Source organism: Aquarana catesbeiana, linkage group LG01, assembly GCF_042186555.1.
Source record: "Aquarana catesbeiana isolate 2022-GZ linkage group LG01, ASM4218655v1, whole genome shotgun sequence".
Classification (NCBI taxonomy): domain Eukaryota; kingdom Metazoa; phylum Chordata; class Amphibia; order Anura; family Ranidae; genus Aquarana; species Aquarana catesbeiana.
In genome coordinates this window covers 317,823,251-317,838,319 of record NC_133324.1, presented here as the reverse complement: position 1 = coordinate 317,838,319, position 15,069 = coordinate 317,823,251, and the positions used below count along the sequence as shown (strand labels likewise).

Below are 15,069 nucleotides of genomic sequence, written 5' to 3'. Positions count from 1 at the left end.
ACACTGCAATGGGTCAAGAAGGCTGGACACAGAGAGCAGCTTATAGCACTTTTTACGCCCAAACCTGTCATCAGAGCAAGCCTAAACAGGTACCTGATAGAATTGAACAGACACCCAAGTGACAGCATTGCAAATCTAAGAAAAAAATTCTGATGCTGAAAAGCCTTACAGATTTGGTAGAGTGTGCCTTAAAGTTGCATTAAACCCAAAAGCTAACATTTTCTATATTGTAGCTTACCAATTTTTAGATGTGGTAGCTGCATTAGTTTTCCTTTTAGACTTTATTTTTACCCTGTGATCCAGCCAGTAAGTTTGTTTTTCAACAGAACACGCTATCCTGTAGATGTAGCAGTCAGAGGGTTGAGGCAAACTATTTACCACTGGCAGGGGTGCTTACAATGATCAGCTTTTATTTATTTTTTAACCTTTATCTCAAAAGGAAGAAAACTGCTTAAAAAGTGTTAGGTGAAGTTTGGCTTCAATTCGTCAGTGTATTTGAATCTCCTAGTATCTCTAACAATACCCTCCCCACAGACTGCCAATGCTGCTGTCCAAAGGTGTCTCTGTTGGTCCTTCATCCAGAGAGTAGACACCCTAATACAGGAGGTTTTACTGGCCAGATCACCTGGTGAAAACAGAGGGGAAAAGGCCTAAAAAAGAAAACTAATGCAGCCCCTACATCTAAGGATTGGTGAGCTGCAATATAATAATTTTTTTTGTTTTAGGTTTAATACCACTTCAACAGGGAAGATAAAAATCCTATCATTTAATCCAGGAATCACTAAATGGTAAAGCGCGGTCCAGATCCGGACCGAGCCACTGTCCCATCTGGACACGCAGTCGTGCCATTTAGGAGCAGCTTCTATTGCTCAGCCTTGGCTGCTGTCATTCTCTGCATGTCGGGATGCAGGATGGTAATAAACTGAGCCTGGATAATAAGCTGAGTTCGGGAGGCACAGCTCTGCATTGGACGGGAGCGGGAGTTGCGAGTGATTGGTGGCTAGCACCGCCCTGCATCCTAGCCACCAATCACCTGCTGATTAAACTGGAAAGTTAATAGCCGGAAGCTCCTGCTCTCCATTCAATGCAAAGCTGTGCCTCCCAAACTCAGTTTATTACCCGCACTCAGCTTATTACCCGCCCCCCAATGCAAAGTTGTGCCTCCCATATCTGGCTTATTACCATCCTGTCTCCTGCCCTCCGCTCAGTCTAAGGAAGGAGAGTGAAGGGCAGAGAACACTATGAGGGGGGGGTATGTGAAAGGAGACAGTGCTGGAGGGGGGGGAGACTGGATGGATATCCAGAGGGCAGAGCCCACTACTGTGGAGGGCAAAGGGGGTGGGGGTAGTGCTGTGGGAGGCAGTGCTGTGGGGGGGCTGTGAAGAAGTGGAGTTGTGATATGAGAGGGGGCAGTGCTGTAGGGGAGTGAAGAGGGCAGATCACACTACTGGGGGACGGGGGATTTGTGATGTAAAGGGGGGCAGTGCTGTGGGAGGAAGGTGAAGTGAAAAGGGGGGGGTAATGTGAGGGGATGCAGGTGATGTGAAGAGGGGTGTTGTGTTGTGAGGGGGACAGTGCTGTGGTGGCGAGGGGGTGATGTGAAGGGGGGCAGTGCGATCTGAATGGGAAGAGCAAGCTACTAGTGAGGGGGCAGTGCTGTGTGTGTGTTAAAGGGGGGGGATGTGGTGTGAAGGGGGCAGAGGACATTACTGTGGGGAGAAGGACACTGCTGTGAATAAAGGGAGGTGTGTTATGTAAGGGGTTTCAATACACTGAAGGGAAAACTGTGAAATGAAGTGGGGGACTGAGGACACTGATGTAAGAACGGGATTGTGATCTAAAGGGGGGCCGTCATATAAAGGAGTCTTTGCACAAATATGCGATTTGGACCCGCTGAAAGAAAATGTTACTAATCAGACCTCCATACATTTTAATTCAATACCCCGGCTTTAAACCATACTCTCAAATGTTAATTTGTGTAATCCAATGGTGGTGCAAGAAGCAGAGGGACCCCTGCAGGAACCCCTAGGAAGTATAAAGGGGGAATCCAATTGCCTAAAAGAGGCAGTAGCTGAACAGTAAGCTCTCGCAGCACTTACCATGTCAACACAATTAAAAAAAAATGTTCTTTCGCTGTTTTGGAGCAAGATATCAGGAAAGAAGGACAATGTCATGGCTGAGGTGGAAAGAAGAGTTCACTTTAGGCTTTAAGGCAATCTTGTTCTTGTACATTAGGGCCGCTAACTCAGAGACCCTCCATGCAGAGGTTATAGCTCTGCAAAGAAATGGTGTCAAAATGTAAAATGCCAGCCACGACCACCAGAAAAGGTGGTTGTTAGCCCTCACACATCTGAAGGGGGTTTAGGAGATAAAAAGCCACCCTGGACATGATCATTTAAATAGGGCTTCTGCCCTGTACTCAGTGCTAAAACTTCTGCAGGCAGGGTTAACAGGGGGATATACCCTATCCTTTCTTTGCCCTTCACGATGGGCATAACCCTGCAGTGGTCTTCAGACACACAGCTCTGCTGCTGGCAGGCCCTGGACCTGTAAAGCACCCCCCATGTTGCACTACCAACAGGCTAGCCCTGCTTCTTCAATCCGGTGGGGTCTGGGGACGGTCCCCCAAGGCTCTGACCAGAAGCTGCAGTCAACTGATTTGGAAGCTGCAGTAAGAGTTGCAATGGCTATGGTCCAGCAGGAATCTTGCTAGAAGAATCAGGTTGGCAGAAGAATCATCCTCGTCAAAATAAAAACCTCCATATGAAGAAGGTAAGCTTATCTCAGTAAAGAGGAGGTATACCACCTTAGGACACTAGCAAAAAATAGAGGCTGACTGGGAGGGTTTATAGGGGTTGTTCCTGTCGCCTTCTTTTTTGCCACTGCCCAATCTGCCTTCTGTTTTCACCTAATGGCTATGGATCCTGTGTCTCTTACTGTACCACTAAAAAAATATTTTAAACCCCTATATTCTGGTGGAGGCAGCAGGTTCTGTAGGCCTGCCCAGGCTTTATTTTACCTGGCTACACAGCCAAGCTCTTCCTTGTGTTCAAATTGTTGCTAGCCCAAATAGGAGTTATAAAACTTACCCCTGTGTAAAATATGTTATTAGTCAAAAAGTGAATAAAAAAAACCATGACTAGTTCCCAGTTTTAAATGAAGACTTTACTAAACGAAGAACTGAAGAGACAAGTAACAAAAATAATTAACCGCTTAATTTACAGACGTCTGTTTAAAATAATAAATATAAATAAATTTACAGATAATACTGCCTAATACAATATTATTACATATAAAAAAAACATAATGTAAAAAAAAATGCATCCTACACTACTAACCTGCAAATGAGGCTGAGGAACAGTTGGTAATTAAGCAATGTATAGTGATTTGAACAATGATACAGAACAAGTCACAGTATGAGGCTGGGTTCACATATGTGCGGCCATGGGTTCGTGCCTGGGGTTCGGTGTGTGTCTGTTCACTACTTCAGGTAATTCGGGTCTGAATTGTTGTCTGAATTAGCACCTGAATCGGATCCAAACACGCACAGGACCCTTTTTAAATGTGGGCCGCTCTCCAATGAGAGCCGGTCACACTCGCCTGTGTCATGTGAATTGGATGTGGGGAAAACCCATATCCAATTCACATATATGTGAACCCAGCCTTATAAAGAACATTAAAGCACAACCCTAAGCAAACTGATTGATACACATCTGATTTACATATACTGTATGTGTATTATTTTGTTATTTTTCGGTATTTCTATGGGCCAAAAACCTTTGCCACACTGTGAATTCCTGGTTAAGCTGCTTGTTTCAGCTGCCTACTGGACAGAGATGATGATGCTGATCTCCTGTCCAGTAAGCAGGTTGGAATGGTAAAGGTGACACTGGAAGCTGCACAAGGAAATAGGGTATTCATTTCCCTTGCTTTGCATCTTAGTAGTGGCATGTGATTCACAAGACTGGATGAATGGCAAATCTCGTGGCTGTTAAAATAATTCACATATATGATTTTCAACTGTGTATTTAGCTGTTTACCTGGAGTTCATGTTTAAACAGACATAGCTAGCCTTTATTACAGATATACTCCTTGGCTGAAGTATTAAAATATGGATCCTTCATTTGCTTAATATTAAATGTAAAATGAATGTAGTTCCTGTCCTAACTATTTATAAAAATCGCCAGGTTTGTATTTCATTTAAATGATAGACTGCACTTCTCAGTCTTTTAAAGTAGCTATGCATGTTCTAAATGCTCTTCCCTTTAATGACTTTGCTTTTATCACTTATTACCTGTGTAGCAGGGTAGTAAAATACACCACAATACTGTCTGAGGACATTGTGAGGTAATTCTATTCATGACTGTAAACATGAAATCTGTGCATGGTTTGTAGTTCAATGGCTGTTATTAATCTATGGCTCAAGGCTTTGGTGTTTTACCAATGGCCATGAATTATGTAAAGAAAATTTAAAATGTAACATTTAATGATAATGCATACTGTGTGTGCATGTGTTTAATGCTCAGATTAAAAAAAAAAAAAAAAGAATTCCTAAGCAGGAAAGATGCGCTCTTTTTGCATTTCAAGGCTTAAAGTGTAACTAAATCCTCCTATCGGAATGTAACTGTCCAAATCCAAAGCACCAAGTATCAGTTCTCCCTTTGCTCTCTGCATGAGTCACTCATAACAGTTTATGCCGACTCCACAGCATCATGGGCAATGGCCTCACCTCCCTGCAGTACACAGCAAAGGACTGACAGCCTCAGTTGTGTATGTTTCCCCATGATTCTGTGTAGAGGGGGTGTGTTCATTCCCTCCACTTAGCTGTCAGATTAAACTGAAGCTGTGTGCTTTAGCTATGCAGTGTGTGATGTCAGTTCCCTGCCCCCTGCCTTCTACTGCTGAAAAATAACCTTTGATCGATGTAGATGAGTGGATCTGGAGAAGAGAAGACTGCAGATAAACAGGTAAAACCTATCTAGGAGGATTTGTTTCATCTCTGTGTATCACTTGTGGCCAGCCACTTCACTCGGTATACAGTGCCTTGAAAAATTATTCATACTGACATTTTCCACATTTTCTCATGTTACAACCAAAAACGTAAATGTATTTTATTGGGATTTTATGTGATAGACCAACACAAAGTGGCACATAATTGTGAAGTAGAAGGAAAATGATAAATGGTTTTCAATTTTTTTTTACAAATAAATATGTGAAAAGTGTGGCGTGCATTTGTATTCAGCCCCCCCTGTGTCAATACTTTGTAGAACCACCTTTCACTGCAATTCCAGCTGCAAGTCCTTTAGGGGATGTCTCTACCAGCTTTGCACATACAGAGAGTTGCCCATTCTTCTTTGCAAAATAGCTCAAGCTTTGTCAGATTGGATGGAGAGCATCTGTGAAAATACATTTTCAAGTCTTGCCACAGATTCTCAATTGGATTTAGGTCTGGACTTTGACTGGGCTATTCTAACACATGAATATGCTTTGATCTAAACCATTTCATTGTAGCTCTGGCTGTATGTTTAGGGTCGTTGTCCTGCTGGAAGGTGAACCTCCAATCCAGTCTCAAGTCTTTTGCAGACTCTAACAGGTTTTCTTCTAAGATTGCCCTGTATTTGGCTCCATCCATCTTCCCACCAACTCAGACCAGCTTCCCTGTCCCTGCTGAATAAAAGCATCCCCACAACATGATTCTGCCACCTCCATGTTTCACGGTGGTGATGGTGTGTTCAGATTAATGTGCAGTGTTAGTTTTTTGCCACATTTAGCGTTTTGCTTTTTAGGCCAAAAGTTCAATTTTGGTCTCATCTGACCAGAGCCCCTTCTACCACATGTTCCACATGTTTGTTTGTGATCTCTGCATCTCCTCCAGAGTTACCATGGGCCTCTTGGCTGCTTCTCTGATGAATGCTCTCCTCGCCTGGCCTGTCAGTTTAGATGGACCGCCATGTCTTGGTAGGTTTGCAGTTGTGCCATACTCTTTCCATTTTCGGATGATGGATTAAACAGTGCTCCGTGCAATGTTCAAAGCTTGGTATATTTTTTAAACTTCTCTACAACTTTATCACTGACCTGTCTGGTTTGTTCTTGGCCTTCCTGATGCTGTTTGTTCACTAAGGTTCTTTAACAAACCTCTGAGGGCGTCACATAATAACCATATTTATATTGAGATTAAATTACATGCAGGTGGACTTTATTTACTAATTAGATGACTTCTGAAAGCAATTGGTTCCAAAACACCCCTAAATAGATTTTAGTTAGGGGTATCAGAGTAAAGGGGGCTGAATACAAATGCACGCCACAGTTTTCACATATTTATTTGTAAAAAAAATTGAAAACCATTTATCATTTTCCTTCCACTTCACAATTATGTGCCACTTTGTGATGGTATATCACATAAAATCTCAATAAAATACATTTACGTTTGGGTGTAACATGACAAAAAGTGGAAAATGTTAAAGGGTATGAATACTTTTCCAAGGCACTGTATGTAAAGGTTTACAACCACTTTCATTTTTTCTCTTTAAATTAGAACTAAAAGCAAAACTTTTTTCTTTTCATTTTGGATAGAGTAAGGGAGGGTTATAAACCATGTCAGTTTTTTATGGCATTTGTATCCCACTGGGGAAATTTCTCTTTCTGTGCCATAGCCAAAACAGGAAATGAGAGGAAATTCTTCAAAAATGAGGGAATCCCTTGTTGTCACCAGGGTGACCAGAACTAGTGCCCCTATTGGAAGTTTTCCCCTTGATTGTTGTTCTGGTGACAATCCAATAGAGAGGGGGAATTTACCCAGGGGGAGCACAAACTGCAAAAAAACTTTCTACTACATACACCTGAATTTGGGAATAAAAGTAATGAGTTTTTGCAACCTCATTTTGGAGCAATGCTTTCTTATAAACACAGAGTTTTTCTTCTCCAATTCTGGCAACTGATTTTCACTTCCTACAGACATGAACTATGAATACATTATTGCAGTGGTGCGAGCTGCTCTTTCCCATAATTTGCTCCATGCGTTTCCTAGGAATTTCTCTTGCTTAGTGGGAACAAATCAAGTGTTACTCTCTTTCCAGTAGAAATGACAACCTTACTAGGACAAAACACCCCTAAATAGTAAAACTGGACAAATACACAGTAATTATTATTATTGTATCAGGTGAGATGGAGTTACAACTATCAAATTGTACATTGTCAGACAGGAATCACAACTGCTCTGCAACGTGCTCTATTGGCTCTTTGACAGAAAACTAAATTTTAAAAATCATACCATTTTGAGTGCTATTGAAGTCACATTTATCTCTATTCTATTGGCAACAAATAACCATACTGAGTTCAGTGCAGCTTGCATTTTCATATCAGAACACTGGATATCCAGAGTCATTGGGATTTTCGCAGATCACCAGAAACATCCTATTGTAGCAAACATCCCAGGAAAATAAACTGCTTCTCATTTGCTTCAGAAATCCTGTCCTGCTTGCCCACTTTGATTCTGAATGGCTTATTAATGGTAGAGACAGATACAAATAAAATGTACATTGATGGCCAGATAATAAAGGCAGCGCTTGCAACGTGCAGAAAATAAGTGAATGCACATATTGGTTCCTCACATTCTGCTTCCGTGATGTTGTTTCTGGTGCCTGTGCAATCTGCAGTAGACCGGTAGGCCTATAGCAATGCAATGGGTTTATTGCCCTGTCCTGCCACACACTGGGAAGGTGTCACATTGTCCAAATTTGCATATGTGGTGTACAGGCTGGTGACATGAAAGTCTGTAAAGGAGTGGTCACTGCTGCTAGAAACTGGTGTCAGACCAATGGTCCCCAAGTCACAGTCTGATAGCTGGATTGGGGAGTTGCTAAATGCAGCTAGCGTGTCCAGATTAAAGCTTTCATCCTTCATGTCTTCCCATATGTTACCTTGAAAAGAAAAAACAATATAAGTATTGATATATTACTAATAACATTTTTAAGAGTCACTAGTGTGCACTGTGGGCCCTGTTTTAAGTATCTTAGGTGTCTTAAAGCTGAACTTTACCCATAACAACTCAATTAAAAACAATGTTCTTTAGCAAGGAACATACATTCAACATTAATAAATATGCTACTAAAATGAGTGTGTGCTGTAAATTGCCTCTAGTATTGCTCCTGTTTCTTCTTGCTGAAGGCTGCCATTTTGCTGAAGCCCAGAGCCCCTGAGCAGCAGTAAATCTTTAGGCTATCAGCAGATCGGTCTCTACATTTTAGGCACAATGCAGAGAGCAACTGAGCATGTGCAGAGGGGGGGGGCAGTGTATTACTGGATTTTAAACCATATAGGCACTTATTTTTAATGTTTAACATAGCTTTACCTGCAAATGGGCCCAGTATTAAGTGATTGTAAAGTCTAGTTTTTTTATCTTCTAGAAATATAACAAACATGTTATAGTTACCTGCTCTGTGCAGTGGTTTTGCACAGGGCATCCCAGATCCTCCTCTTCTCGGGTCCTTCTTTGGCTCTCCTGGCCCCTCCCTCTGGTGAGTGCCCCCATAGCAAGCAGCTTGCTATGGGGGCACCTGAGCCGAGCCGCAGCTCCCTGTATCCATTCAGACATGGAGCAACGGTTTGGCCCCGGCCCCTCTCTCTCCTCATTGGCTAACTGACTTTGACAGCAGCGGGAGCCAATGACGCCACTGCTGTGTCTCAGCCAATAAGGAGGGAGAGTCCCGGACAGCCGAGGCACTTGTGGACATCACTGGATTAAGAGGGGGCTCAGTATGTATTAGGGGGGCAGCTGCACACAGAAGGCTTTTTATCTTAATGTATAGAATGCATTAAGATAAAAAACCTTTTGCCTTTACAGCCACTTTAATTTTTTGACTAAAGTATCAGTATTTTAAGGTGGTTGTAAACCTCAAACATGAAATATGAACAAAGCACATCTCTCATAGTATGTATGTACTTGTTTCAATTAGGAGCACTAAGTGCCATTTCTGTCTGCTGATTCTTTCTTCTGCTATTGGCATGAATCACTTTTAACAAGTTTTCCTGACACCAAGAGAAAAATGATGACAGAGGAGGGACCTCCAGCAGATCGATAGCCTCAGCTCTATTCCTGTGAGCTGTGTGGAAGGAGGTGTGTCTCTTACCTCCAATCAGTTCTCAGAGCTCTTCTCACTGAGCTCTGCAGAGTGTAATTCCAACTCCCCACCCCTCTTCTCTGAACTCTCAGGCAAGCTTTATAAATCAGCACTTTGAATGGATATAGAGAAGGTAAGACTGCAGATAAACAAGTACAGCTTATGTGGGAGGATTTGTTTCATCTCTGTGTGTATCACCTGAGCCAGTCACTTCACTGGGTATATGGAAGGGTTTACAACCACTTTAAGGGCTTGTTCACACCATCTGCAGGAAACATCGGTTTCCTATGGGCTCTTTCACACCAAAACGAAGGTGTAATGTCGGGTGCAGAACTGTGCAGGATTATGTAGCATGTCTGCAGTTTCCCTCACTGCTCCGCACTGGAACGGAGACAAAACAGACCGCACTGGTCTGCATGCCTCTCATATGACAGGAAGTGGGAGGGAATGCAGAGCAGTGCTCTGTGAGTGTACAGCCCGCCTTCTCCCCCTGTGGCTGGGATGCTGCTGCTCATGTAAGTTTCTGGAAGGGCACTAGCGGGGAACAGAACTGAGGTATGCTGTGAGGGGGACAAAGACACAGATGCAGGTAACCCAAGGCAGTATGTGAAGGGCCAAACAGAGCGACGGACAGTGATCAGGGGAACATGGATGGCGGACAGTGAAGGTGAGGACATGGGTGGCAGATAGTGATGGTGGGGACATGGGTGGCGGACAGTGATGGTGGGGACATGGATAGCGGTCAGTGATGGTGGGGACATGGATGGCGGACAGTGATGGTGGGGACATGGATGGCGGTCAGTGATGGTGGGGACATGGATGGCGGATAGTGATGGTGGGGACAAGCGCTGCGCAAACTGTTGGCACTATATAAATCCTGTATAATAATAATAATGGATGGTGATCAGTGATGGTGGGGACAGAATGATGACACAGAATGTGATGTCAGTCTGTGCATAACAGACATGTATGTAAACTGATGTCTCTGCAAGAGAAATCTGCACAGTTTTCATGCACGTATGGTGTGAACGAGCTCTAAGTGTCTTCAGTAACAACTGACTTTGTTGCCTCCCAGAAATTAGTCAGATTTAAAGTGGAACCTTAGTCAGAAAATTAAGTCCTGCTAGATCACTTCAGGCTGGCCCCTTTTGCAGAAATAGCTGTAATGTAAAACATAAAAAATAAGTGTCTGTACTGTTTAAAATCCAGTAATACGCTGTCTCATGCTGCTCTGCACATGCTCAGTTGCTCTCCAATTTTAGGCATTTTTAGGCACTGCTGAGTTTGTAGAGGCCGATCTGCTGATAGCCTTAGGCCCCTTTCACACTGGGGCGGTAGGGGGCGTCGGCGGTAAAACAGCGCTATTTTTAGCCGCTGGCGGCCGAAAAAGGGTTAAAACCACTCGTATAGCGCGGCCATAGCCGCGGTATTGCCGCGGTATAGCCGCGCTGTCCCATTGATTTCAATGGGCAGGAGCGGTTTAGGAGCGGTGAATACACCGCTCCTTCACCCCTCCAAAGATGCGGCTGACAGGAGATTTTTTCTTCTCCTGCCAGCGCACCGCTTCAGTGTGAAAGCCCTCAGGCTTTCACACTGAACAAACAGCGGAGGCTATTTTGGGGCGGTTTGCAGGCGGTATTTTTAGCGCAATAACGCCTGCAAACCGCCCCAGTGTGAAAGGGGCCTAATAGCTGACTTAAACCCTCCTATCCTTTACAGCCAAGGAAGCTGCTTCTGTTTAAACTGCAACTGCCATGGTGCTGCACATATGATCAGTTAGGACACCGGCCATTTGATGGTTTGACAATTTTGTAGTGGACACAAGCAAATGTTAAAGTTAGCAATCCCAGCATTCCAGGAATGGAACTGTTGTTTGAAACCGTTAAATCAATGGTTTTAGTTCCATTTTATGATTTACTGCTGTTTGGGGGCTCTGAGGTTCAGCAAAATGGCAGCCTCCAGCAAGAAGTAAGTTGTTAGAGCCCTTGCACACTGGGGCGGTTTGCAGGCGCTATTGCGCTAATAATAGCGCCTGCAAACCGCCCCGAAAGTGCCGCTGCTGTGTATCCAGTGTGCAGGCCCCGAGGGCTTGCACACTGGAGCGATGCGCTGGCAGGATGGTAAAAAAAGTCCTGCCAGCAGCATCTTCGGAGCGGTGAAGGAGCGGTGTGTATACCGCTCCCTTACCGCTCCTGCCCATTGAAATCAATGGGACGGCGCGGCTATACCGCCGGCAAAGCGCCTCTGTAGAGGCGCTTTGCAGTGGTATTTAACCCTTTCTCGGCCGCTAGCGTGGGGTAAAACCGCCCCGCTAGCGGCCGCATACCGACGGTAAAACGCCGCTAATAATAGCGGCGTTTTACCGCCGACGCCGCCCCCCGCCCCAGTGTGCAAGGGCTCTTATGGGTAAAATTCATCAATTTAACAGTTTCAAAAAACAGTTACATTCAAGGCATGGCGGGACTGCCAACTGACACATTTTCTTGTACTCTCAACCTATCAAACCATCAAATGGCTGGTGTCATAACTGATCACATGTGCAGCACCATGGCAGTTGCAAACAGTCTAAGATGACAGCTTCTTTCGCTGAAAAGATTGTTTTTTTTAAAGTTTAAAGTGAAAGTTCACCTTTACAGAAAATCCATAAGGTGACCTTACACTGGACACCCCCCCCCCCCCCCCCGTCCTGCTGTACCAGTACCTCGCTATTCCCTGCTGCCAGGCACTGGGACACTGTTTCACTGGTCTGGTGGTCTGGGGATTTTAAATCTTCCTGGCTTTATCTCCTCGCAGCGCTGACAGGACATGCTAGATGGATTCTGATTGGTTATTGCCGTCCAAGTGACAGTGCTGACCAATTTGAATGCCTCTTGTTCATACACGCTGAGAGGTATGGATAGGATATGGATAGGAGATGAAGCTGTGGGGATTTCAAATTACCAGACCGGCGTCCCGGTGCCTGACAGTGGGAGATCATGGGAAACTGGTACAGCGGGACTGGGGGGGGGGGGGGTAGGGTCCAGTGTAAGGTCACCTTACAGATTTTCTGTACAAGTGAATTCACACTTTAAAGAGTATTAGTCTGTGGATTGATTAGGTTTTCCCCTTCTCAATAGCAGTATAGACTATTAGAGATTAGAGTAGACTATTAGTAAAGCGTATCTATGTTCAAAATGTAAAATCATATATTCATTTCCACTTTGGATTTCAATTATTTCTAGCCTCCTGCTATAAAACTGTGAACTTTGTGAAAATCCCCACACATTTACTACCATGAATTTTGTGAAATGTATTTATTATACCCTATTAGTTGGCACGGCCGTGTCACAGAATTCAAAGAGCCTGCCTTCTGAACTACAATGGTGCTAAGAGGAGGTGGAATTGCTTATATTGGATTGTCAAAAGTAAATATTGTTTGTAAAGCTATTGCAATGCTGATGTTCTAAAACTGAAAAAAAATATATATTATTGGGAATCAAGTGTATCAAACTGCCAACATCCTATAAATACAGGAAAAAGTATGCATCGAAGATGCAGATGGGGCAGCCCCCTTGGACTTTATAGGCAGAAAAAAATCTGGTAGAAAGAGTAGGTAAGGTGTTTATATGGGAGGCGGGATTTATATTTTGGGTGACTTTATTTCTTATATAGGAAAATTCAGTATAGACATACAAAACAGGATAACGATAAAAGCAATAATGAAGCCCATGATGGCTGGGAAATTCCACCTCAGTCTGAGCACGGCCGCTGTGATGAGACTGTCTTTACCAGCTTGTTGAAAGTCTTTACTATCCCCTTCGCTGGTGTAGCGATCAGGGCTTTACTTGTGCATGTCTGCTTGAAAGCTTGTCCAGGGGCCCATACTTGTCCGCCTGTGTTTTCCATGTGAAATTTCCCAGCCATCATGGGCTTCATTATTGCTTTTATCATTATCCTGTTTTGCGTGTCTTTGCTGAATTTTCCTATATAAGAATAATGTCACCCAAAATATGAATCTCCCCTGATGAAGGAATAAATACCGACAATTCCAAAACATGTCCATACTTTCTACTATATCGTGTACCAATAAAAGTGGCACTGTGTTGCCTATTACCTACTCTTTATACCAGATTTTTTCTGCCTATAAAGTCCAAAGGGGCTGCCCTATGCATACTTTTTCGATGTTCTAAAACTGAAGTGTATGGGGGGGCGTGGTCTGGAGCTGTATGGGGTAGGACGCGCGGCGTGAGAGCTCCGCTTGAGACATATCCTGAACTAAGATCCTAGGGGCTGTATCCCCCGCTGAAAGACGCCTGAGTGACCCGAAATACTAGCCAACCCTGTGCCCGACATGTCTCCTACAAAGCGATCCGGAGCGGCGGCGAAATTGGCACAGTATCGCCACGACGACCGAGACCCAGAGGAGGAAGATGGCGCCGCTAAGTGTCCCTCGTCAGACGATCAGGCATCCGGAGACACAGCCAGAGTGCTGGAAGCGATATCGCTTTGTCAATCTACTCTCACCTCCAGGATTGAGGAGGTAAAGATAGACATTTCACTAATCCGACAGGATGTTCATAAGCTCCGTGAGAGGGTGACCGAGACGGAACGCCGCGTCGATCACGTGGAAGAGGGCCTGCATCCATTACAGATCACCACTGAACAACTACAGCATCAATTGAACATGGTTCTCTCCAGGCAAGATGACATGGAGAACCGCCTTAGGAGATGCAATCTCTGCTTTGTGGGACTCCCCGAGAGGGCTGAGGGTGCCGACCCTCCCACTTATCTGGAAAACCTGCTCATTAAAACCTTCGGCAGAGAGGCCTTCTCCTTCACTTTTGTTGTGGAGCGCGCCCACCGCCTTGCTGCAAAACCTCCTCCTGTCGGTGCACCGCCACGAACCTTTATAGCCAAGTTTTTAAACTACCGAGACCGTGATGCGATCCTTCGGCTTACGCGTGAGAGAGGAAACATCCCCCTGGGCAACTTAACCATGGCGGTATACCCGGATTTCTCCGCTGAGGTCCAAAAGAAAAGAGCGCGCTTTTCAGAGGCAAAACGGCAACTCCGTATCCACCATCTGACCTACGCCATGCTCTTTCCAGCACGTCTTCGAGTGGTGAGCGATGGAAAAGTGCAGTTTTTCGAGGACCCGCAGGCTGTTCTCTCCTGGCTAGAGCGACGTGATGCGCCCATCACATTTTGCAGCCTCAGGCTGCCTGAAGCCGATCGACCACTTTGTACAACTCGCCTGACTTACCCTGCTAACACCGGAAACCATGAGTTGGGGCTCTTTATAATGATGAGTCTTACTTTGCTCTACTTAAATCCCCCCAGTTGTGATTTACGGCCCTCATACTCCTTACTTCTCCGTATCTAATGACATTGCCGGTTATGACTTATGTATCTCCTCTATGAGTCTCAAGCGGCCTGTCCGCACCTGCAACCCGGGAGACTGAAAACCGCTCCTATCCAGCCGTGCGCTTTTCAGCTTGACCGTCCCCCCAGAATAAGTTGGTCACCTTGAGACTGTGGTCTACTTGCTACCACCGACTGTTACCAACCCGCAAATGTTTCCCTGTCCAGCCTCTGCCCTCTCCAATTTGATGGATGGCAGTGAGTTGAATCTGCCTTGCTGGTTCAAAGTATATGCAGTGAGTTTGATTTCAGTTTTTTTATGCATTTTTATTTTTGTATTTTTGAACTTTATATCGACACGTGGCATACATCACCCTACTCAATTTAAACAGCTGACATCGGCTGTCCTTGTCTGCTCTTTTGGACATACAACACCCCTAAGTAGGGCATGGTCATTATGTTTTTACCGTAACGCTGTACCACAGATATGGGGCACCTCATTTGAACTCTATAATACTTTGTTATTTAATGCACTTGTTTATTATTTTTGGGGAAAAGGTGTCAGGAAGTACATCCTATATTGCACTTCTTACCGATTACTGAGGGTCCG

General features: G+C 44.5%; 1 protein-coding gene across 2 annotated transcripts in view; it reads right to left on the bottom strand.

The window, feature by feature from the left end:
* Positions 1-5,220: 5,220 nt before the first annotated feature.
* FOXN4 (forkhead box N4) overlaps positions 5,221-15,069 on the bottom strand; it is a 50,507-nt gene continuing 40,658 nt past the window's right edge. For both annotated transcript variants that reach the window (XM_073629807.1, XM_073629817.1), the window contains exon 10: positions 5,221-7,919. In XM_073629807.1, coding sequence (XP_073485908.1) covers positions 7,669-7,919 — 251 coding nt within the window. In that variant the 3' untranslated portion in view covers positions 5,221-7,668. The remainder of the gene's footprint in view (positions 7,920-15,069) is intronic.